The sequence below is a fragment of the Danio rerio genome, chromosome 20, assembly GCF_049306965.1.
Source record: "Danio rerio strain Tuebingen ecotype United States chromosome 20, GRCz12tu, whole genome shotgun sequence".
Taxonomy (NCBI): Eukaryota; Metazoa; Chordata; class Actinopteri; order Cypriniformes; family Danionidae; genus Danio; species Danio rerio.
In genome coordinates, this window is record NC_133195.1 from 52,688,377 (window position 1) to 52,711,735 (window position 23,359).

Below are 23,359 nucleotides of genomic sequence, written 5' to 3' on the forward strand. Positions count from 1 at the left end.
AGCATTAAACGAGTCTCTCTTTGGCATTTTTCTATCATTGTTTTTAACTTCAGACCCTAATTAGGGATTTCTAGTAGTCTCTCGGTTCAAAGGGAGTGTTCTGGCCTGGAGCGCACATAAAATCTTGCTTCCTTCACCATCAAATTTATCTTGACATGCTCGAGGCGATGCTAGCACAGAGACTATTGTAAAATACTCTTACAAAAACGTTTGGAAAAGATTAACAACAGCTAATAAGAGTGCAAACAAATACATCATCTCATATTAATGCTAAAATACAAGGATGGAGGGATTATCAGACCATCAGGCGTTTTCCCTTTGATTGAAGGACAAATACACTAAACAGTTACATCTCAATATTTATATAAACTCTGTGATTTTGTACTTTTTACCACAAACACGCCTACCGTCAGCTTTATTAGGCTGGCTTGTGTAGCAAGCCAGACTATTGTTATCCTATTTTTCTTCTGAGACTAAAAATTAAACTCTATCTCCTCCTAGAGCTTTCAAGCTATGACCACCAAACTCACACCAGACCTCCAAACTGGTCTGACTCGAGTTGCTATATCTTTTCTGACTGATCCGACTTTTGGTTTTCCGAAAAACGTCCCAGGACCGTCTGAAAAATCCCATTGACTTAACATTGGACCAAACTTGGTGACCTCATAACTCTGCATCAGACTGTCCTACAGGCTTCTAACTGGGCTCATTTAACTCAGACTGCCTAACTGCCAAAAACTGATGAGCTTTTTACTTTCTAGCCACACCCCTAACAACCAGATACGGCACCCTAGCAACGGTCCCATAGACTGCCATTATAGAGGTTCAGATTGATATCGTCATGCTGCAGTGTGATAGAGACATGGGTGTTGCTTTTAACTGTTCCTACTGGCAAGAAGCTTTGATACATCATCAGTCTAAGCTGTCAATATGCTAGCACACCATCCATCCATCCCTCCATCATCTATCTATCTATCTATCTATCTATCTATCTATCTATCTATCTATCTATCTATCTATCTATCTATCTATCTATCTATCTATCTATCTATCTATCTATCTATCTTTTCATACTTTTTAAAACTGTTTAAACTAAATAAACTATTACCATCAAGCTTTCACAAGCCAGCCTCAAAATTTGTTCTCAAACTTTAAGAATCTAGTTGTGAAAGGCAGTTTTTTTGTCTTATCATCCAACTATTAAAAAACTGAAGATGTTTTTAAAATTTGACCCTGAATCACAAAAGACATACTGGCCACTTTATTAGGTACACCCGTCCAACTGCTCATTAATGCAATTTTCTAATCAGCAAAGGGGATTTAAGTGACTATGAACTTGGCATGGTTGTTGGTGCCAAACGGGCTGGTCTGAGTGTTTCAGAAACTGCTGATCTACTGGGATACAAGCACAAAACGTCCAACCTTGAGGCGGATGGGCTACAGCAGCTGAAGACCACACCGGGTGCCATGCCCTTTAGCTAAGAACAGGAAACTGAGGCTACAGTTTGCAAAGGCTCATTAAAACTGGACAATAGAAGATTGGAAAAACATTGCCTTGTCTGATGAGTCTCGATTTCTGCGGCGAAATTGGCATCAACACCATGAAAGCATGGATTCATCCTGCCTTGTGTCAACGGTTCAGGTTGCTGGTGTCACTTTGGGCCCATTAGTACCAACTGAGCATCGTGTCAGCGCCACAGCCTTGCTGAGTATTGCTGCTGACCATGTCCATCCCTTTATTACCACAGTGTACTCATTTTCTGATAGCTACTTGCAACAGGATAACACACCATGTCATAAAGTGTAAATCATCTCAGACTGGTTTCTTGAACATGACAATGAGTTCACTGTACTCAAATGGCCTCCACAGTCACCAGAGCTCAATCCAATAGAGCACCTTTGGGATGGGAGATTTGCATCATGGATGTGCAGCAGACAATTCTGCAGCAACTGTGTGATGCTATCATGTCAATATGGAGCAAAATCTCTGAGGAACATTTCCAGTACCTTGTTGAATCTATGCCACAAAGGATTAAAGCAGTTCTGTTGGGTTAAATTGCAGACCGTTTGTGTGTTTCCTCAGTAAGCTGGAGCTCCAGGAAGGCAACAAAAACTAAGATGTGAATTCAACAGTTTATTGCTCTCTTCTGAAGAATACTGGGGTATTCCCAGCTTTTATACATCATACTCAGGGTTACATGGGCTGTGAATACGTGCAAATATTCAGCTCAGTTAAGCAGAACAATTTTATCCAGTGCTCAAAAATGTCAAGGCGCAACGTCAAGGCGCCTAGTACAGGGACAACTTACAATAAGATAAGACACAGTTACAAAACAGAATATTTGGAGAATGACTACATGGATCTTTCTTTCAAGTTCTAAAGACAAAAGGGGGTCCAACTCGTTACTAGTTAGGTGTACCAAATATAGTGGCCGGTAGGGGAGTCAAAATTAAATGTTTCTTTGGTGCACCGCGATGCAGACGCGGACAATTCGGTATCGGTTCAGTAATAATCATAACCGGTTATTATGTACTGACGTCATTTATCTCCTATGCTCTGTCGCGAGGGAGGTGAGCGCGAGTATTTTCAACACTCAGCCAACGCAGGGCCGGCCCGTGTCATAGGCACCATAGGCAAATGCTAAGGCCGCTGTATATCCAGGAGGGCGCCAGAAATGAGCGCGGTTCAGTTGGTTTTGTTTTCGATATTCTTGACACACATTCAGTTATAGACGGCAATAACTCAAAAACCTTTTACCCTAAAAAGATCTAAAGTGTGTTTTCTACAAAAAGACAAAGCTGGTTGTGTTTCACAGCTGTCTTTCTTTTTTTTTTCGCTCCACACTACGAGCACTGCTCCGTTTAAGCCCTAGCAGTATGTGTTTAGCAGGGATAGCTCGCGCTGAGAGGAGCTCTTAGCAAGGGACCGTCGGAAAAGTGCTTATTTTTTCCGTTTTTTTTCCGTTTTTCTGCTCCGCTCTTCGCGAGCTCTCCCTGTTGCGAGGGGGTTGGGGGGATTAGCCAAAAATTCATTGTATGGATCAAAATTAGGTAAAGATATTTACCATCTAAGATCTTCCATAAAGACATTTTGTAAATTTATTATCAAAACGATGAGTAACATGATGGCTAAGAATGTAATTTGGACTATTTTAAAGGTGATTTTCTCAACATTTAGATTTTTATGAAGCCTCAGATTCCAGATCTTAAAACAGTTGTAAATATTATCCAACCCTAACAACCCAAACATCAATGGAAAACCTATTTATTCAGCTTTTAGGTAATGTATACATCTCAATTTACAAAATTTGACATGTATGGCCCATGGTCACAAACACAAAAGACATCTGTTTCAAATATAAAACTATGAACTTTAGTATTTCTATTTTACTCCACTTTTAAATCAAATGAATGCAGGCTTTGATAAGCATTACATCAACACTTTTCATAATTTGTCACAAAGTTGGACTATCTCGACTTTAGGCCATTAAATGAAAAGCCTTCTGCTAAACAAAACGGTGCTCTTACACCAAACCCAACAACAACAATCAAAAATCCCACTGCATGATCACCTGACAGTCACGAGCTGCACTTAATACTTAAAAGTACTCATAAGTTTTGAACTACTTGGCTTAAAACTGTAGATCTGGAATCATTTGACTCCATCATGCTAATTGTGTTGCTCAGGCTGCATGTGAAGCGTTTTGCCTTGTAATTGCTGGTTGGCTCTATTTGTATTGAACGTTCATTCATAATCAATGTACACTGATATTCCCAGTTCACCACAGCGCATGATGAAGTCGTTCCTCCATATGCCTTGGACCGTCGGGCGGCCAAGTCTTAAACACCAGTCGAAAGCTGCAGTGTAATCACATTTCTAGCTATTAGAGGAGTTCAGAGCAGTGGGTTGAGAATTTGGCTTGGAAATTTTGCGGTTGCTACAGTAGATAGTAATGATGCGCTCGTGATTTGACCACAGCAGATCACTGGTGAGTATCAGTAAACATGCTGAGATGTTTACCTTACCGTTGAGCTAAACAAAGTGAAAAAGACTCGATATTCATTGGAACGATGAAGGATTGTTATGGAGCCAGACCTCCATCTTTCTTTGAGGCCCTAAGCTGGTTTTCTTTCGTGCCTCTTTGCAAACTTCCTATCTAATCTAGTCAATATCAAACCAAACATGACATCTCCAGACAACTTGAGCAATGTGGTACGTATTATCTAAAGCTGTTCCTGTGGCACATGATTGTTTTCTGTTTAGCCTGGAGGTCTTCTGGTCTCAATTATTTATATTTCGTACAGAATAGCATGCGGCCTTTTTCATAATGTATAATGTAAACTGAAATGACATAAGCACTTTGTATATGAAATAAGGGATACCATTACACAATAATGTAATTTTTATGTCTATGTCTTGAACTCAATCTGTTTGGAGCGATTTTAATAGACTGGAATCACAGGACTGATTATTCTACTTACAGTCAATGTACAGTCAGAATTAGTAGATATCGTGTAATTTTTTTGTTCTTTTTAAATTATTTCCCAAACGATGTTTAACAGAGCAAGGAAATTTTCACAGTATGTCTGATAATATGTTTTCTTCTGGAGAAAGTCTTATTTGTTTTATTTCGGCTAGAATCAAAGCAGTTTTAAATTTTTTTTTAAAAACCATTTTAAGCTCAATATGTCACTTTAAGCTACTAGTATCATGAAAAAATATCTAGTCAAATATTGTTTACTGTCATTATGGCAAAGATAAAATAAATCAGTTATTAGAAATGAGTTAAAACTATTATGTTTAGAAATGTGCTAAAAAAATCTTCTCTCCGTTAAACAGAAATTGGGGAAAAGATATACAGTGGGGGCTAATAATTCTGGAGGGCTAATAATTCTGACTTCAACTGTAGACAAGAATAAACAAATGTATAAAATAGTGACTGCAGTAAAAGTACAGCACTAAAAATATATTCAAGTACACACTCCTGAAAAAAAAAAACTGCTCATTTGCACTGCATACTCTGTATTGTGTTTGCATAGCATTCTAAACCTGATATTTCTGCACAACCTCTGTTGTTTATAATCCGCTGCACTGCTATTCCATTTAAAGCATTGTCAGAACCGATTATAACGGTTTGAGTTTGTTTGTTTTGTTTTGTTTGATCACTGGCAGCTGTCCTCCAGCGTCTGCTTTATTGGCCACCTGTGGCCATTCAGAGGGAAGCACGATCTTTTAAACAGACCACTTCTCTATTTCAACTCAATCTGCCACACGTCTGGACAGATCTTTCAAAGACAGAGCTGTCCTCCGTTTCAGCCAAACCCACAGAGGATAGATATGGAGAAATCTTATGTTTCAGCATTTCTCCTGCATTTAGTGCCTATTGTATTGCAGTTTTTTTTTTTTTTTAGAAATGAACCTTCTGTCTTTATTGACCTCTATTTCCATTACAAAAGACCATTTTGATTTATTTTAATAATAATTTCTGCCTTTCTGTGACTCACTATGTTTGCAAACAAGTAAAGAGATCCCTCTCCCCTTATTTCTTTCTTTCTTTTTTTCTTCCCTTTAGTTTTGTGTGTGTATGTGTTTTGGTTTGGTTCATTTACAAATTGACATCATGTACAATTATTGAATATTCATATGAATTTCAAGGGGCGAAGCGGTGGCGCTGTAGGTAGTGCTGTCGCCTCACGGCAAGAAGGTCGCTGGTTTGAGCCTCGGCTCAGTTGGTGTTTCTGTGTGGAGTTTGCATGTTCTCCCTGCGTTCGCGTGGGTTTCCTCCGGGTGCTCCGGTTTCCCACACAGTCCAAAGACATGCGGTACAGGTGAATTGGGTAGGCTAAATTGTCCGTAGTGTATGAGTGTGTGTGTGGATGTTTCCCAGAGATGGGTTGCAGCTGGATGGGCATCCACTGCGTAAAAACTTGCTGGATAAGTTGGCGGTTCATTCCGCTGTGGCGACCCCGGATTAATAAAGCGGACTAAGCCGACAAGAAAATTAATGAATGAATATAAATTTCATACCTTTTCCTTCGGCTTAGTCTCTGTTTCAGAAGTCACTACTGCGGAATGAACCAACAACTAATTTTGCCATATAGTTTACACAGTGGATGCCCTTCCAGCTGCAACCAAGTACTGGAAAACACCCATAAACTCTCTCATTCCCACGTTTATACACTACGGCCAATTCAGTTCATCCAATTCACCTATAGCGCATGCAGTGATCAGACAAAAAACATCAGCTTTGAGTATCTGATGACAGAGGTTCATCTTGGGGTGATTTATTTCTATATGAGTTACAGTGTTGCTGTTTAAAGTCCTATTACTCTCATCACATACAGAGCCAACCGAAAAAATCCTTTTGCTGAAGCGAGAAAGTCTAAATCATGTTTATTTATCAAGTGCAAAAAGCCATCTGCTCGAGTAGACGACATGCCAGCACCATGCAAAAACAAATTTAATTGCTAAAAAATTCAGACATGACTTCCTTCCAAAAAGACGAGATCTAAAGCATGAACCATTCGTCAGGCTCAAAGATGATCGCTTTTGCCACTCCATTGGCTTTCATTAGAAAATGTCATATGATGCAGCAGCACATGGCTCGTGCACCCTTGCAGCTTTACTGAAGGCAGACCTACGCAGAGAAATTATATTGGGGGAAAATATCCTTTATGTATTAAATAATCTGGCAGTCATATCTGTGTTGGCCAATTCAGTAAATTAAACACTTTACAAATGAAAAGTGCTTCATCTCTTTGGGATTTTACAACTTGATAGAATCAAAACAAAAGATCTATTCATATACAGCTGAAGTCAGAATTTTAGCCCTCCTGTATATTTTTCCACTAATGTCCGTTTAACAGAAAACACATTTCTGAACATAACGGGCCCTATCATATACCCGGCGCAATGTGGCGCAAGGCGTGGCGCAATAGTCTTTTGCTAGTTTCAGCTTGGCGCAAGAGTGGTTTTGAGGCGTTGCGCTAGGCTGTTTAAATAACAAATGCATTAGCGCTCATTTGTGCGCCCATAGGCGCTCTAAAAAGCGAAGGAGTTCTGAGGCGCACTGCTGGCGCGTTGCTATTTTGAGAAACTAAAATAGATTTTTCATTAGACCAAAACAAACCCGGTCTAAACTCCAGCGCAGAGTTGCGCCTCGCTTACACACTGCTTAATACGCACAAGAGAGCAATAGGCAAATATCTTTACATATGAAAAAAATTTAAATATTAAGGATAAATATAGGATATAATAAGAATAGATATAGAATATAAATATAAAGGATTAAAATATTACTAAACATATTATTTTCTAGCCTACATAAATATGAAAAATCACTGCTTTTATGTCTTCTTCATCTCGGGAGGCTTTTTCAGTTCATTCATAACGATTTGCTTTTGTATAATGTTATTATTATTAGCAGTATTATTTATTATATCCATATTTATATTTGTTTTATTAAAACAAGCTTAGATTTGCCCATCTGTCAGGTTTTAGACCATATGGGCACAGCATGTGTTTTAGGGTATAACTCGGGTTTTTGAGCACACTTCGTTATTATGGTTCATGTATTCGTTTGCTGGAAATTAGAACTGAATTTAGAAATAGTTTTGAAACTAATATTTGTACTTAACAAACGCAATTAATTATTTATAGACTAATTGATGTCTGTGCGTAAAGGTTTCCCTATCCAAGTGCGAATGTGAAAGTAGATCCATTATCTCTCATTCTCATGCAGTAGATGCTCTGTTAACGGTTTGCTAGTGAAATGCTCAGTTTTTCCACTTAGACTTACTTTGCGTCCTGTAAATAGCGAATGCGCTCTTGGCGCTACGCAGCTGGCTCTTAAAGGGAATGGGAGATGAGACTCTGATTGGTTTATTCTCAAAACACACCTATAACTCGTTAAGAAAATAAACTCAACCCTTTTAGACCATGCGCCACGGCGCAAAGCGGATTTTCCCGTCCTTAAATTATCAAAAATGCGTCCTGACACCCCCTGAAAGCGTTTGCGCCCTGCGTTTTGCGCTCTGCACATGGACCGTCAAAATAGAGCCCAAAAGTTTTAATAACTCATTTCTAAAAACTGATTTATTTTATCTTTACCATGATGACAGTAACTAATATTTGAGTAAATATTTTTTAAGATACTAGTATCAGCTTAAAGTGACATTTAACCTAACAGCTTTTACACACAGTGTTGTGTTCATATTTATGATTATGTGTATTTATGTAGCACCGCGGTTAACATTTCGTTCCACTTTATATCCACACATGTAGCTGACTGACAATAAAGCTCAACCTGACTCATACGAACTGATATTTTCCTATTGTATTACTTTTTTTCCTATATGTAATCATAAAACACACTGATTTGTGCAGCTAATTGTTTGACCGTTTACTGCAGGCATGTCCAAACTCGGTCCTGGAGGGCTGGTGTGTCCTGCAAAGTTTAGTTCCAACCCCAATCAGACACACCTGGGCTAGCTAATCAAGCTCTAACTAGGCTTTCTAGAAACAACTTTGCAGGTGTGTTGAAGAAAGTTGGAGCTAAAATCTGCAGGACACCGGCCCTCCAGGACCGAGTTTGGACACCCCTGGTTCACTGCCTTTTGTTATTTCTTGTCATTTCCCAATAGACAAATGAATTGTAAGTCCTAAAACTGGCAGAAAATAGCTTACTTCTAAATTGCAGAATAATTTGAAAACTACAGTGAACACTGCTTTGCTATAAACACCCCTAATAAATTCTTGATTTTGATTTACTTGGGGAAATTCCCATTCTTATATTTCTCATTACTCAATGTTGCTCTTGCATGCTAATACTGCAAAGCGCTCCTGCCCACTGCCAAACAAATACACCGCATATATACCTGATGCCATCATGCGCTGTCATATCACTCATTCTTCATTCTCCCTGAAGGAGCAGACTGACGGAAAGCAGCAGGGATGTTCGCACAAGCCAAAACCACAACAAACAAGACACCACACCTCTCATTCAAACACAAGAATGTATCCCCCGTGGTCAACTTTGACAGGCAACCTGACAGTCTGACAGGATCTAGGCCAAACAGACACTGAGACAAAGATAAATGCAGAGTATAAATCCGCTCAGCATCTTCTAGCGGTCTGATGTAATTGTTTATTAAGCAGTGATGTAACTTTTTCCGTGTTTGTCTGCAAGGGAGATGCATTTATAAACGGTTTTGGATGAGATTGCAGGGTTTTTAATGTACACCTTGGCATCTTAATGAACTATATATAAAAGTAAATGTGATGCTTGTGTAATCGTGCCTCTTCAAACATGTAGGAAAGCACATTCAAATAAGCTGTAATGAAATTTAGAAAGATGGACAGGACTTTGAGGTCTTAATAATTCTGAATTACTAATTATTACTGAATAAATACTGAAAATGTCAGTATTCTGCCATTTTGGTCTTGCCCGCTTTTGTTTCGGAGTCCAGTCTCTAGTCCTGTCATGTATGCTGTGCTTGGCTCCAGTTTTCTCGGGTCGAGCACTCATATTCTGTTCTTGTCTGTGTTTTTTGTATGAACACCGTCTGAGCGAGCTCAGGATGCGCACTCTCGTTCTGGTGTTTGTGTTTGTTCTGTCTGCAGCGCGTCGTTTCATTCTCAGCGTCTCAGTCTAGTTGGTTTCGGTTTTTTGTGAGCCCATGGCCTGTGTTGTTTTTGTGACATGTGCTCTCCTGTCTAATGTCTAGTCTCACCCTCCTTGTTGACCTATTATTAGGTTATTATGTTCACCTGTTTGTTTGTTTTTTTGTTTGTTTGTTTGTTTGTTTGTTTGTTTGTTTGTTTGTTTGTTTGTTTGTTTGTTTGTTAATTATTTCTGCTTATAACTACCTCTTGTCTGCTGTCCTGTGCCAGTTCGTTGTCCTTCTCCTCAGTGTCCAGTCATGTCCAGTCCAGCCCTACTCTTCTCTGGCCACCCAGTCAAGTTTGTTTAAGTTATGTTACCCCCCCCCCCCCCCAGGGTTGTTTTTGTTCTCTTTTTGTTGTATTATTATTATTATTATTATTATTATTATTATTATTATTATTATTATTAATAATAAACCTATTTGAGGTCCTGCGCTTAAGTCTGCGTCATTCCCTTTGCCGAATCGTGACAGAAATACTAACTACTAAAGCCAGTTGCACTTAAAGAAGACCTATTACGCCGCTTTTCACAAGATGTTAAATAAGTCTCTGATGTTCCTAGAGTGTGCATGTGAAGTTCCAGCTCAAAATACCACACAAATAATGTTTTATAACTCTCTGAATTTGCCCCTTTTAGGCTATGATCCTAATGGTGTAATTTTAGTGACTGCCTCTTTAAATTTAAATGAGATTTTTTTTAAAGAGGGCGGAGCTACATATTCAAAATGTTTTGTTTAAAAACGTAGCATCCTTTGCTAATGAGGGAGAGATCTTAACCAATGGGCGGGGCTTTCCCCCTTTGATGACATGTACAAACGAAAAATGTCAATCAAAGTTTTTCTGCACACTGATTATATCAAGTGTGATTATAAAAAAATAAAATTAATACATTTTTACCATTAGAGGCCGGTTATATTCACAGATTGTTGATTAATTAACCTTTGAGCATTGAGTTGTGCAGCTTTCCAAATCTAAACCAAATGTAATTTGTAAGAAACAATTGTTTGTTCTTCCTTTTGGCAAAAAAGCCATAGATTGTACAGAGCAAATTGGTTTGCTGACAGCAACGTTCCTTCATCCTACATTTCCATTCCACAGTTGCAGGCTGTGGTCTTCTTGAAGAAAAGGACTCCCTTGATCTATATATCCATGAACATCTGTCCATGTTTTGCTGTCTTCACACATAAAGGCCATTTGTTTTGCTGAAGACCTCACACAGTTTGGCTCTGAGACACAAGCATAATTTATGGAAGAGAACCATTTCTTTGCCACTGCTTAATTTGCTCTTACCTTTTCATTTAGTAAAACATCTAAGGTAGGGATGAAGAGTATCTAATACAGATTTAATACAGCTTCTGAGTGTTTTACAAAGTTTGGCTACTCTTTATTCCAAAAAAAAAAAGGGAAAATGGCAATGCTGTTGTGAATTAATTTACCAAACCAATTAAAGTTCGAGACAAATAGTTCATATTGATATTCACGAGCCAAGCCTTCACCATATTGTGATGTCACAACCAGAACATCTGAATTAAAATGTTTATTTTTTCTCTGTAAAGCACTTTGTGCAGCCTTGTGGCAGTGGGGAAACGTGCTATATAAATAAATTGAACTTGAACTTGAACATCTCAAAGTCAGCGTGAATCAGAAGTTGCAATAACCAATCAGGAGCTTGCTCTTGTAGGGGAGTAATTATGATGTAATGCCTGTTTTTCATGGAAAAACTCTTGCCGACAACAGACAACAGCTCATCAAACTGGGCTCAATCTGAAGCACCGCTGAAAGCTTCCATTATCCAGGTTGTGGAGGAGTTGATGAACTCACAGAGCTGGGTGCACCTCTAAAAAGTATCTAGTGCAATCAGACATGGTGCCGAATGAATCTACGCATTTTTTCAGCCTTCCTAAAGTACATAAAGCACAGCTACTTTCAACAAAATCCATTTTAGCAATTTTGCAATGAATCTAGAGTCACCAAGCAGACAGAAGCCCAGCCTATGAGTCGAATTGGCATCTATTGTGATGTGAATTTGACGCGTGATTGAGACGAATTTGATGTGCAAAGTAAACTTTTTAGTAAACCAATTTACTCACAAGTGCCTCATCTTGTGTGAACACATCATAAAAGTAACAACATGTGCTAGCAAAATAAGCACTGTAAATTGCGATTAAAATTTCACCTTTATGTACTGTTCAAATTGAATACCCTTTCATTATGTTTGGGGCTGTTTTTGCCCCGTTGACTTCCATTGTATTGAAGCTTTTTTGATTGCAATGGTGATGATTCTTATAATCAACAGTAAAACGTACAAGTTGTACCTCTTCCCAACAAGAAAAACCAGCAACAATCAAGAATGCGTGATTAAATGCTGCCATGGCTTTGCAATTAATAAATCTCATTATAATGGAAGTCATTGGGGCAAAAACAGCCACCAACATAATGAAAGGGTAGTCCATTTGCCCAGAGAGCATTGTTGAATTTTTGAAAAATTTCAAAGCATTTTATCAAAATAAGATTTGTCACCAAAAACCATTCCATTTGCTGAAACGCAGAGAAATTCAGGGCCAAATAAAGACTCAACATCACCTCAGAGAGGATGAAAACATCCCCAACAGCACACAAGCATCTTCAGCAAAGATCTTTATCTAGAAAAACTGCACTAGATTATCACCTGAAGACTAATGTACTACAAAAAACAACAGCATTACATAATCAACATGCATAAAAAACATTAAATAAAGGAGCAAATTACCTTGTGGAAGCTTCCATGGAAGATCCTCTTGACCTGATCGTTTTTAAACGTGGCTCGTTGGATCTCCCCTGTCGTATCCTTGTTATAAAATGAAACACTTTGGGCAGATGCTGAGGAAAAACAGAAAAAAAAAGTTGAATACACCACAAACCCCACATATTGATGATTGAAAGGGTTGCTGGTTTAAAGCAGGGATCACCAAACTTGTTTCTGGAGGGCAGGTGTTCTGCAAGTTTTAGCTCCAACCCTAATCAAACCTACCTGAACAAGCTAATCAAGGTCTTACTAGGTATACATGAAACACCCAGGCAGGTGTGTTGAGGCAAGTTGGAGCTAAACCCTGTAGGGCACCGGACCTCAAGGAACGTGATTGTTGACCCCTGGTTTAAAGCATAGGTCTCAAACTCGATTCCCGGAGTGCCGCAACTCTGCAGTTTGGCTCCAACCCTAATCAAACACAGCTGAACCATTTAACTAAGGTGTTCAAGACTACTAGATACTATTAAGCAGGTGTGAGCTAAGGTGGTTGGAGCTAAACTAGGTGTGGCTGTCCAGGATTTCAGTTTGAGACCACTGGTTTAAAGCAAATGTGTTGGAAAAGGCCAACTTTGATTACTAAAAGCCTTTTAGTACTCAAAGCTATCACTGTTCTGTTCATTTGGTGTCTCAGATTAGGTTAAAAGGAAAAACAAATTGTTGAATAAGTTAAATAAATGTGTACATTGTGCAGTTTTAAGCTCTGCAAACTTAAACATATGGTTTTCACTGAGACAATCAACTTTGTTATGAATTTTGGCGATTTAAACTTGCAACCAAGATATTGCTATCTGGCTGGCTAACACACGCTTTTTTTTTTTTTTTTTTTGCAAATGATTCATGACAGTCTTGGAAGCATCATTTAGAACTGATTAATGTTTATAAACAAACCATTGTATGATCTTTCTTCCAGCAAATGTGTGTGAGAATTCAGAGGAGTTACATTACATATTTATTCTAATAAAAAACATAATAAATTGCTTTTGAATTAATGTTTTACTCCCAAAAATATATTTCTAAATTAAAACTTTTTTCTTTTAAATAAATAATAAAATCAGAAAATATGCTGTCAAGACAAAAACAAACTTTCCCAATCCATCGTTATAATCGCCCTTTGGTTCAACTCAAATAATTTAGCCTTCTGCGAATCAGATCAGAAGTGAGCTTACTGGGCTGATTTTATTTTACAGAAGAAAAATGTGAATAACAGAAGACTTTGTATTCAACAAACAATTTCTATATTAAAAAATCCCATTTGTTTTTTTTTCCTCACCACAGCCAGACATGAATATTCTGAAAAGCACAGCTGTAAAATATCACTGTGTCTTAACTAAATGCGCAAACAGAAAAATTCCAGCAACAAGCAATTTAGCTGTCCGCACCAATCATGATACGACACACAATACTAGTCCCATTCATTTAAATACCAGCCATTGCACTCCCAACTAAATAAAAAGGGATATAATTTAATTAATACATATTTAACGTTACCGTTTAAATTTCATTCAAAATGTTTGCAAGTTATTTTATTTAAATAAGCCAATGGTTAATAGTGTGAATAAAAGTTATTTTATTTTCAAGATCTGAGTTAAACTATGTGCTGCTGCTTTCAGTAGTACGGTAATAAATATCACATATAGGGTGTTCAAACTTACATTAGAAGCATTTAACACTGAATAAATCCCATAATCAGTACCTGAGGTTATAAATTTCATTTTTGTTTATGCTGTTGTTCTGCCGCCAGACTGATCTCACGAGAAAAAATAAATAATTAAATAAATAAATTACGTTCTGTCAGCTTAGTGGCTAAATCATACGAATACATGCAAGTTCAGTCGTACAAAAATATACAATTTTAAAAAGGAGGCATGGCACCCAACATCATCCCTAAACCCAACCGTCATTGGGAGATGAGCAAATCATACTAAATTCAACAAATCAAACTGTATGATTTCATATGAATTAGCCACTAAATCAAAAAGTTACACATTTACATGAGATAGCTTTGTTTATGCTGTTGTTTTGCCACAACGTCACAAAAATATAAATTTCTGAAAAAGGATAGCTGGGAAAAAACTTTTCAGTATGGCAATAAATGTGACGTAATATGATATTCATATGAATAGCCCATAATCAGTACCTGAGGATATGAATTTCATTTTTGTTTATGCCGTTTTTCTGCCGCGATGTCGCAGAAATAGAAAGTATTTTTAAGTTAGAGATTTTGTGCATCACAGCTGCAGATGGTTAGGAAAAAAAAAAGTTCAGTATGGCAATAACTGTGACGTAAAATGATGTTCAAACTCACATTGTTAGCATTTAACACTGAAAAACACCCATAATTAGTACCTGAGGTTATAATTATTGTTGTTTATGCTGTTGTTCTGCCACAACATCACAGAAATAAAAAGCATTTCTAAAATAGAAATGTTGTGCATCGCAGCAGTGGATGGTTAGAAAAAAAACAACTTTCAGTATGGTAATACATTTGATGTAAAATGATGTTCAAACTCACATTGGCAGCATTTAACATTGAAAAACGCCCATAATCAGTACCTGAGCTTAAAATTGTTGTTGTTTATGCTGTTGTTCTGCCATGAGGTCGCAAAAATATAAAGCATTTCTAAAAAATGTATTAATTAAAGCCACTAAATCAAAAAGTTACTCATTTACATGAGAAAGCTTTGTTTATGCTGTTGTTCTGCCACATAGTCACAAAAACAGAAATTTCTAAAAAAAAAAAAAAAAAAAAAACGATAGCTGGGGAAAAAAAACTGTTCAGTATGGCAATAAGTGAAGTTTTTAAACTAATTTCAAAAGGAGCACGTGATATAATTGACTGCAGCTGGCCACCTATCTACACTCATTAGTTAGCCAATCAGATTTATCCTAACTCACTATAAGTAGCCTAGCTAGATATTACTCCCTTATCTACGTTTTTCGAAGAAACCCCCCATCCACACCCTTTCTCCTCCTTTTCTCCTTTACAAAAAAGGGAAGCTCTCGAGAACCACCTGATCTCGTACTCCCCTCACATGCTCTATGGACCTGGCGGGAGCCCTGGGCTCAACTATCTCCGAGCTCAGGGTTCTCTCCCGGGACAGCATGCCAAACCAGCTTACAGTTGTCAAGCAATATCTAAAGGCAGATTTATACTTCTGCGTCAAACGCCGGCGTATGCTACGGCGTTGATGCATAGCCCTTCGCCGTGGCCGTCGCCGTCACTGACGTGCACCTCTCAAAAAATGTAACTACACGTCGCAACAACGCGTAGCGCAAGCTCTGTGATTGGTCGGCTTAGTAGCGCTGACGAGTCTGGGCGGGACCGAGAGCCGCGCGAATGGCGTGAACCCAATGTAGCGATTGTTTACAAGTGTGGAGTCCCGTGAAGGAGCTCCGGATGGAAAGTTTTGTTATGTGATTACCTCATAGTTAAAGTTGTTGCACGTCCGCCGGTTCCTGCCTCAAAATGAGCGAGTTTGAGCCACTTGTACATCCCGGAAGTGTTCAGGAAAAGCTAAAAAGCAGCGAAGAAACTCGACACAGATCAACATTTACACCTCACTGCCAACTAGCGTTTCGGAAGTGTTAATGCAGACTGACAGAGACAGCGCGCAGAAGTATAAATGCACAGCCACGCGTTGCATGCGCCGTGGGTCACGCCGGTCACTTGACGCAGAAGTATAAATCAAGTATAAATTAAGTGTGAACTCTTGAAATGTGACGTAATATGATGTTCATACGAAAAGCCCATAATCAGTACCTGAGGTTGTAATTGTCATAGCAGTTCATGCTGTTGTTCTGCTAGGACAACACATACAGTTGAAGTCAGAATTGTTAGTCCCCCTGTTTATTTTTTCCCCAATTTCTGTTTAACGGAGAGCAGTTTTTTTTCCAGCACATTTCTAATCATAATAGTTTTAATAACTAATTTCTAATAACTGATTTATTTTATCTTTGCTTTGATGACAGTAAGTTATATTTTACAAGGTATTTTTCAAGACACTTCTATACAGCTTAATGTGACATTTAAAGGCTTATCTTGGTTAATTAGGCTAACTAGGCAGGTTAGGGTAATTAGGCAAGTTATTGTATAATGATGGTTTGTTTTGTAGACTATCGAAAAAAATATAGCTTAAAGGGGCTAATAATTTTAACCATAAAATGGTTTTCAAAAAATTCTAAACTGCTTTTATTCTAGCCGAAATAAAACAAATAAGACTTTCTCCAAAAGAAAAAAATGCTATCAGACATAGTGTGGAAATTTCTTTGCTCTGTTAAACATCATTTGGGAAATATTTAAAAAAAGAAAACAGATTCAAAGGGGGGCTAATAATTCTGACTTCAACTGTATAAAGAAAGCATTTCGAAAAAAGAGATTTCACACATCACAACCGCAGATGATTAGGAAAAAACTCCTTTAACTGAAAAAATGCAGAAAAGATGCATGTCGAGATATCTCATTGCATGTAGTTAGGACATGTAATACTCAAGCCCACTTACGATCAATGGTGACACCAGTCTCAGGTTTGTAATTCTTGTCTGACACCTGCCAAATATCGAAGGCTTCATTCGGGGAATCTGGCAGCAGTCTGAACATCAGGATGATGGTGTAGGTTGAAGGCAGACCATCAGGATGAATATATCTGTAAAAGAGAGTTGACAAAATGAGCCAGAGCAAGAAGAAGGATCGTTTGTTTCTGCTGAAATCAGCACTGGCAGGTCAGAGGGACTGGATTTATTTGATCCGGTGTTTTAGAAGGATGGTAAAGTAATTAAGGAAGTGTGTGGGAGAGCCGTGGCTTTGAACACTTTTTGGATAGTGGTCTCTACCTGGGCAAACAGCAGCAGGTCAACAAAAGCCAACCAAGCTTTCAATTTAGCCTCTAACAATTCTTTCTAAGACTAAACTCTGCCTCAAGCACTGAGAACTCTGGGATTAGTTGAACTTAAAACTTAAAGTCGCGTATTTCTGGCCACATTTTTAATTAACACTATGGTTTTACATTGATATTCCTGCACTTTACAGGATTAAAGACCCGGAGGAAACCCACGCCAACACGGGGAGAACATGCAAACTCCAAACAGAAATGCCAACTGACCCAGCCGGGACTCGAACCAGCGATCTTCTTGCTGTGAGGGGACAGTGCTAACCACTGAGCAACCATGTCTCCCAAAGCCATATCAATATTATAGGGCAAAAAATCATTAGTTCATTCATTCATTTTCTTGGCTTAGTCCCTATTTCAGTGGTCGCCACAGCAGAATGAACCGCCAATTATTCCAGCATTTGATTTACGCAGTGGATGCCTGTCCAGCCACAATTCAATATTGGAAAACACCTATACACCAATACTCATTCACACACACACACACTTATACACAACCACCAGCTTTTGTTTACCAATTCACTTATACCACATGTCTTTGGACTGTGGGGGAAACCGGAGCACCCAGAGGAAACTCATGCCAACACGGGGAGAACATGCAATCCACTGGAAGCATACCTGACTTCCTAGAAGCGTTCACCATGATAGTGCAAAAGCTGTGCATGGTGAGTCCAATAAGTCAATAGAAAACCATCATCATAATGAGGAGAGGTTTGAACTCACGATGAAGGCTGGCTCAGGAAAGCATTCTTGTGGAGTCTGTAGGCCGTGTAGCTGTTGAAGGAACCGGGCTCCATCGAGACTCCCTTAGTGCTTGCGTACATCTTCTCAGTCAGATTAAAAGCTTCCAGCATCCTGAATCCTGGGGGATCATGATACATGTTAGTAGTCGGCACATAGACATTCATACTGTACATAGACGCCATGTTATTCTGCTCTAAACACCAATCAATATGCACAGGGTTTTTACACCTTTTTCAAAGTCAAATATAATCGCCTTTCAGACTTTTCCAGCACTTTACAAGTATGGCAAATGACATATTTATATACATATACATACTTCAAGAAATTATGTTAGATGCTATAATATATATATATATATATATAGATATATACATACATATTATATACATATATACATACATATACATACATATATATATATATATATATATATATATATATATATATATATATATATATATATATATATATATATATATATATATATATATATATACACATATATACATATACATATACATATACATATACATATATATATATAATACATCATCTCTACATCATCTCGTCATCTCTGGGTAATCTACACTCCGCAATCATGCGTTTTGTCTTCAATCAAAGGCCACAGATCAACATCAGCACATGAACAGGCTTTAAATTTTATGCAAAAGTCCATTTATTTTATTTAAATATTATTTATTTATTATTAATTCTTGTTTAGTAGGATAAATTATTATAAGTGAAACACAATTCAATTTTCAAGCAAGTTCAAGATTTCTTTTCAGAAATCTAAGCACTATTTTAACCCTGAAACACTAGATTAATTAATTCATTCATTCTCCTTTGACTTAGTCCTTTATTTATCAGGGGTCGCCACAGCGAATGAACCGCCAACTATTCCAGCATATGTTTTATGCAGTGGATGCCCTTCCAGCTGAAACCCAGTACTGGGAAACACCCAGACACACTCACAATTACACATACTCATACACTATGGCCAATTTTGTTTGCCCGATTCACCTATAGCGCATGTGTTTGGACTTTGGGGGAAACTGGAGCACCCGGAGGAAACCCATGCCAACATGGGGAGAGCACAGAAATGCCAACTGGCCCAGCCGGGACACGAACCAGCAACTTTCTTGCTGTGAGACAACAGTGCTAACCACTGAGCCACCATGCCACCACTAGCAATAGCTAAAAATGCTCATTAAAATAAAATTGTCAAGGATTTCCAGCACTCATACAAACCCTGTCGTCACTCTTTAATTTGTAACAATGTTTCCTCATAAATCTGTTGTATTTTGATCAAATTGATTGATTCGTGCTCAGCACAAAACTTAAAAGAGCTCATATTATGTTTTTTTTTTTAAATGACCTTTCATGTAGTGTGTAACACAGCTCTAAGTGAAGTGAAGTATCCAGCTAAGGCTTAAATCTGAAAGTGCACAGTGTCTAAAACTACTAATTCATCTATAATGAGTCAACTCATAGTGCTTCAAATGAATCGTCTTGACAACAAGTCTTTAGCCGTGCCACTTTGTTTTCTCTAGCTTGGGCTCACACACATACCTGGGTCACACTTTACAATAAGGTTCATTAGTTAATGTTAATTAATGCATTTACTAACAGGAACAAGCAATGAACAATATATTTACAACAGTATTTGTTCATGTTAGTTAACGTTAGTTAATAAAAATACAGTAGTTCATTGTTAGTTCATGTTAACTCATGGTGCATTAACTAATGTTAACAAGCACGGACTTGGATGTTAATAATGCATTAGTAAATGTTCAATTATGATTTATAAATGCTGTACAAGTGTTGTTCATGATTAGTTCATGTTAGTAAATGCATTAACTAATGAACCTTATTGTAAAGTGTTACCCATACCTGCCAACATTTGTCCGACAATCCGGGAGACCGTGGGGTTAGGTTCGGGGGTGAGGTGTCTAAATAACACTGTTGACTGATGAGAGCCGTGTACTGTGTGCTGTGGTGTTAGTAACTGACAGTACTATGAAGCCTGTTTCTAGCTTTTTAAAAATCATTAAAACAATCGTACTAACCCCAAACAATCAAAAAAATGCCTACCTGGAGACGTAAATCCATTGACGTAGATCAACGGACAGGCTGCGGGAGCAGAACACAAGCACATTCATTTAAGATGTAAACAAAGCAGCTTCTCAAAGATCATTTTATTGCACCAAAAATCATGAACTCACAGGAGGTTGCGGTTTCACAGATGAACGTGACCAGGTTATCCTGAATAGTCGAGAAGGCGTCAAAATCGTCCACCACAAAAACATGACGCTCGCTCGGTTTGCTGGCGATGTTCTGCAGCTCCACGAAGTCCACATCAGCCACGCCAACAACAAACACACTGTAGCCTGAAACATTACATCCTGCATTAGCATGTTTGTATTTCTTTCTGTAAGTGACCATATATTACACTTAATTAAACATTTATAACTCATTGAAACTGCCGCTTTGATGCAAATTGTGCCATTTTGGTGACTGTCACTTTAAATTTAAATGAGATTCTTTTTAAAAGAGGGCAGAGCTAAGAATGCCTATGTGTCAGCATAGTGGCAGATTCAACAACAAAACTGACTGGAGAGCTAATAATTTTCCAATTTTTCATCGTGGAAACGTAGCCCCGCGGACGTTTCTGCGAACCGCGAGATACATCCCGCGAGGTACGTATTCGAGTGGTTTTTGTTTTCGCGGATCCGCGAGAGGCCGTTGTGCGCGCTTTTTCGCGTCTCGGGCGCCTCTCGGGATCGGCCTCCTCTTCCTCCTCCTCCTTCCCTAAACCCGAGCGATGGTTTGCAAAAGCCGTCCAGGAAAAAAAAAAAAAAGCAAAAGCCCTCGTCTTCGATTTCGACCGCGTTTTTGGATCCCGCCGCGTTCTCGCCCTTATTTTTCGGATTCTGTTTTACATCCTACCTGATTTCTGGAACCGCTGTTCCCCAGACTCGATCCCGGTTGTCGTCCCCGCGGCAGGCTCTTCATCCTCCTCCGGGGCCTCCGCTCCGCTGACGCAACGCTGTGAGCTAAGCGGACAAACTGGTTGCATCGGGAAAGCCCTCCACTCGGAGGCGAGCCGTCAACCGGCGAGCGCGAAGAGGAGGAGCGGAGCGACGCCACACCACCCCGCAGCGTACGCTCGAAAAAAACTAAACGCGGCCGTACGTACCTCTGGCCACGTAAATCGCGGTCTCCAAAAACGTCCGCAGGGCTACGTTTCAAGAATAAGCTTGGGTTGTAATTTTCCCTTCAACTGTACAATAATTGTTAAAGCTCTGCACAATACTGCAATTCAGGAGATGACTTTTTTAAATAGGTGTTGATGAATATACATTTACATTTATTTTTAGTCACTTAGCAGATGCTCTTGTCCAAAGCGACTTACAATTGACTATAAAGTTAGTAACGCTTTTGTCACATCTTTTAACGTGTGGAAGTGGATCATATATACCCGCGTGCTGCAACTTGGCAGCGTTCTTATGCACGTCGTCCTGAGAGCGTCCATCTGTTACAGCCACCACCACCTTGGGCACGTTTCTTCTCATCCCATTTTCTACAGTGATGACCTTCTCATAAACATGCTTCAGAGCCACTCCTGCGACAACACAGAGGAAACATCATCAGCAAAACCCATCTACTTTCACGCTGCCAACTCATCATGAAATGTATAGAAATTTAAAATAGATTAAAAAAAGAAAGTTTGATTCTGGACCACAAGATCTTATGCTGTGTGGGTATATATGTGGGAATAGTCAAAATATATTGTATATAACAGTATATGAAATACACATTTAAACTATTAACTATATATCAATATATATTAACTAAATATAATATTATATATTATATTAAAGATTTATAAATATTTTTACAAAATACTATCAACAAAATATTATCATAGCTCAACAAACTATACCCCAAAGGAATTGTTTTACTATTTAACTTTCAGATAATGTATATTCTCTGCCTCCCAAAATTGACTGGTTTTGTGATCTGTGGTCACAAATATGAAAAGTAATAATTACAATTATATTTAACTGTACATTATTGGTAAAATGTATACTGCTCATTATTCCAGAATGATAAATTCAAATTATAATAACATCAAAAGAAAAAAAATAACTGTAAATATATATTTCAAGAGTTCACACTTTATGTTGTTTGACAACTGTTAGCAGGTTTGGCATGCTGTACCGGGAGAGAACCCTGAGCTCAGAGAAAGTTGAGCCCAGGGCTCCTGCCAGGTCCATAGAGCATGTGAGGGGAGTACGAGATCAGGTGGTTCTCGAAAGCTCCCCTGTGGTGAAGGAAGAAAGGAGGAGAAGGGGTGGATGGGGGGTTTCTTCGGAAAACGAAGATAAGGGAGTAATATCTAGCTTGGCTACTTACAGTGAGTTAGGATTAATCTGATTGGCTAAATAATGAATTTAGATGGGTGGCCAGCTGCAGTCAATCATATCACATGCTCGTTTATATATATATATATATATATATATATATATATATATAATTAAAAAATATATATATTATAAAATAAAAGTGTGAGTATGACATGACAGACTTATTTTTGATGTTCTTTTAATACTTTGTAGAGAAGAAACAGCTGTGACTCTTCAGGTGTGTGAGTATGATGATACCTGTCTTAGTGTTTCCTCCCTGGTAGCGGATGAGTTTGAGAGCGGAGAGCGCAGTGCCTTTGTCTTTATATGTGTTGAGCCTGAACTCTGTGTTTGCGTCGTCACTGTACTGCACGAATGAAATCTTTCGGGAAACACATATAGACATTAAATTAAACAAGGTCATAATGCTTTAACACTGAAATACTGTATGTGAGCCACAAGCTATGTTTCCATCCTCCTATTTATATGCGCAAAAAAAAAAAAAAAACGGTTGATGGAAATGAGAGGAAGCTCATGGATTTTAAAAATGCAAATAAAAAACATATGTGCATAACTGAGTAGGATAAAGTTTTTATTTAATAAGAAAAAATATGCATAAACTACGATGGAAACACTTTTACCGTACAAATTCCAGTATGCGCATTAAAAAAGGCCATGTGATTTTGTGATAAGAGATCATGTGATGATAAAAATGTGTGTGAATGGACAAACCAGCAGGCTGAGCACACTATAAAACATCAGAAATTTAGTTTTGGCCTTAACCATTACAGTATTAGTGTTATTTTATTATTAATGACCTCCAGAATCAAGAGCGTCTGTGCTCCGAGTCTCACACCTTCAAACGCCACCG

At 38.3% G+C, this 23,359-nt stretch overlaps 2 protein-coding genes across 15 annotated transcripts in view; one reads left to right on the forward strand and one right to left on the reverse strand.

The window, feature by feature from the left end:
- The window catches only part of col12a1b (collagen, type XII, alpha 1b), a 230,408-nt gene that overhangs the window by 47,572 nt on the left and 159,477 nt on the right, over positions 1-23,359 (reverse strand). For all 14 annotated transcript variants that reach the window (XM_073933734.1, XM_073933737.1, XM_073933733.1 and 11 more), the window contains 7 exons: positions 22,747-22,870; positions 21,561-21,704; positions 20,305-20,469; positions 20,174-20,212; positions 18,062-18,200; positions 16,953-17,095; positions 12,414-12,523 (listed from right to left, as the gene is read on the reverse strand). In XM_073933734.1, coding sequence (XP_073789835.1) covers positions 12,414-12,523; positions 16,953-17,095; positions 18,062-18,200; positions 20,174-20,212; positions 20,305-20,469; positions 21,561-21,704; positions 22,747-22,870 — 864 coding nt within the window. The remainder of the gene's footprint in view (positions 1-12,413; positions 12,524-16,952; positions 17,096-18,061; positions 18,201-20,173; positions 20,213-20,304; positions 20,470-21,560; positions 21,705-22,746; positions 22,871-23,359) is intronic.
- The window catches only part of LOC141379466 (uncharacterized), a 275,167-nt gene that overhangs the window by 31,557 nt on the left and 220,251 nt on the right, over positions 1-23,359 (forward strand). The gene's annotated exons all lie outside the window — the stretch shown is intronic.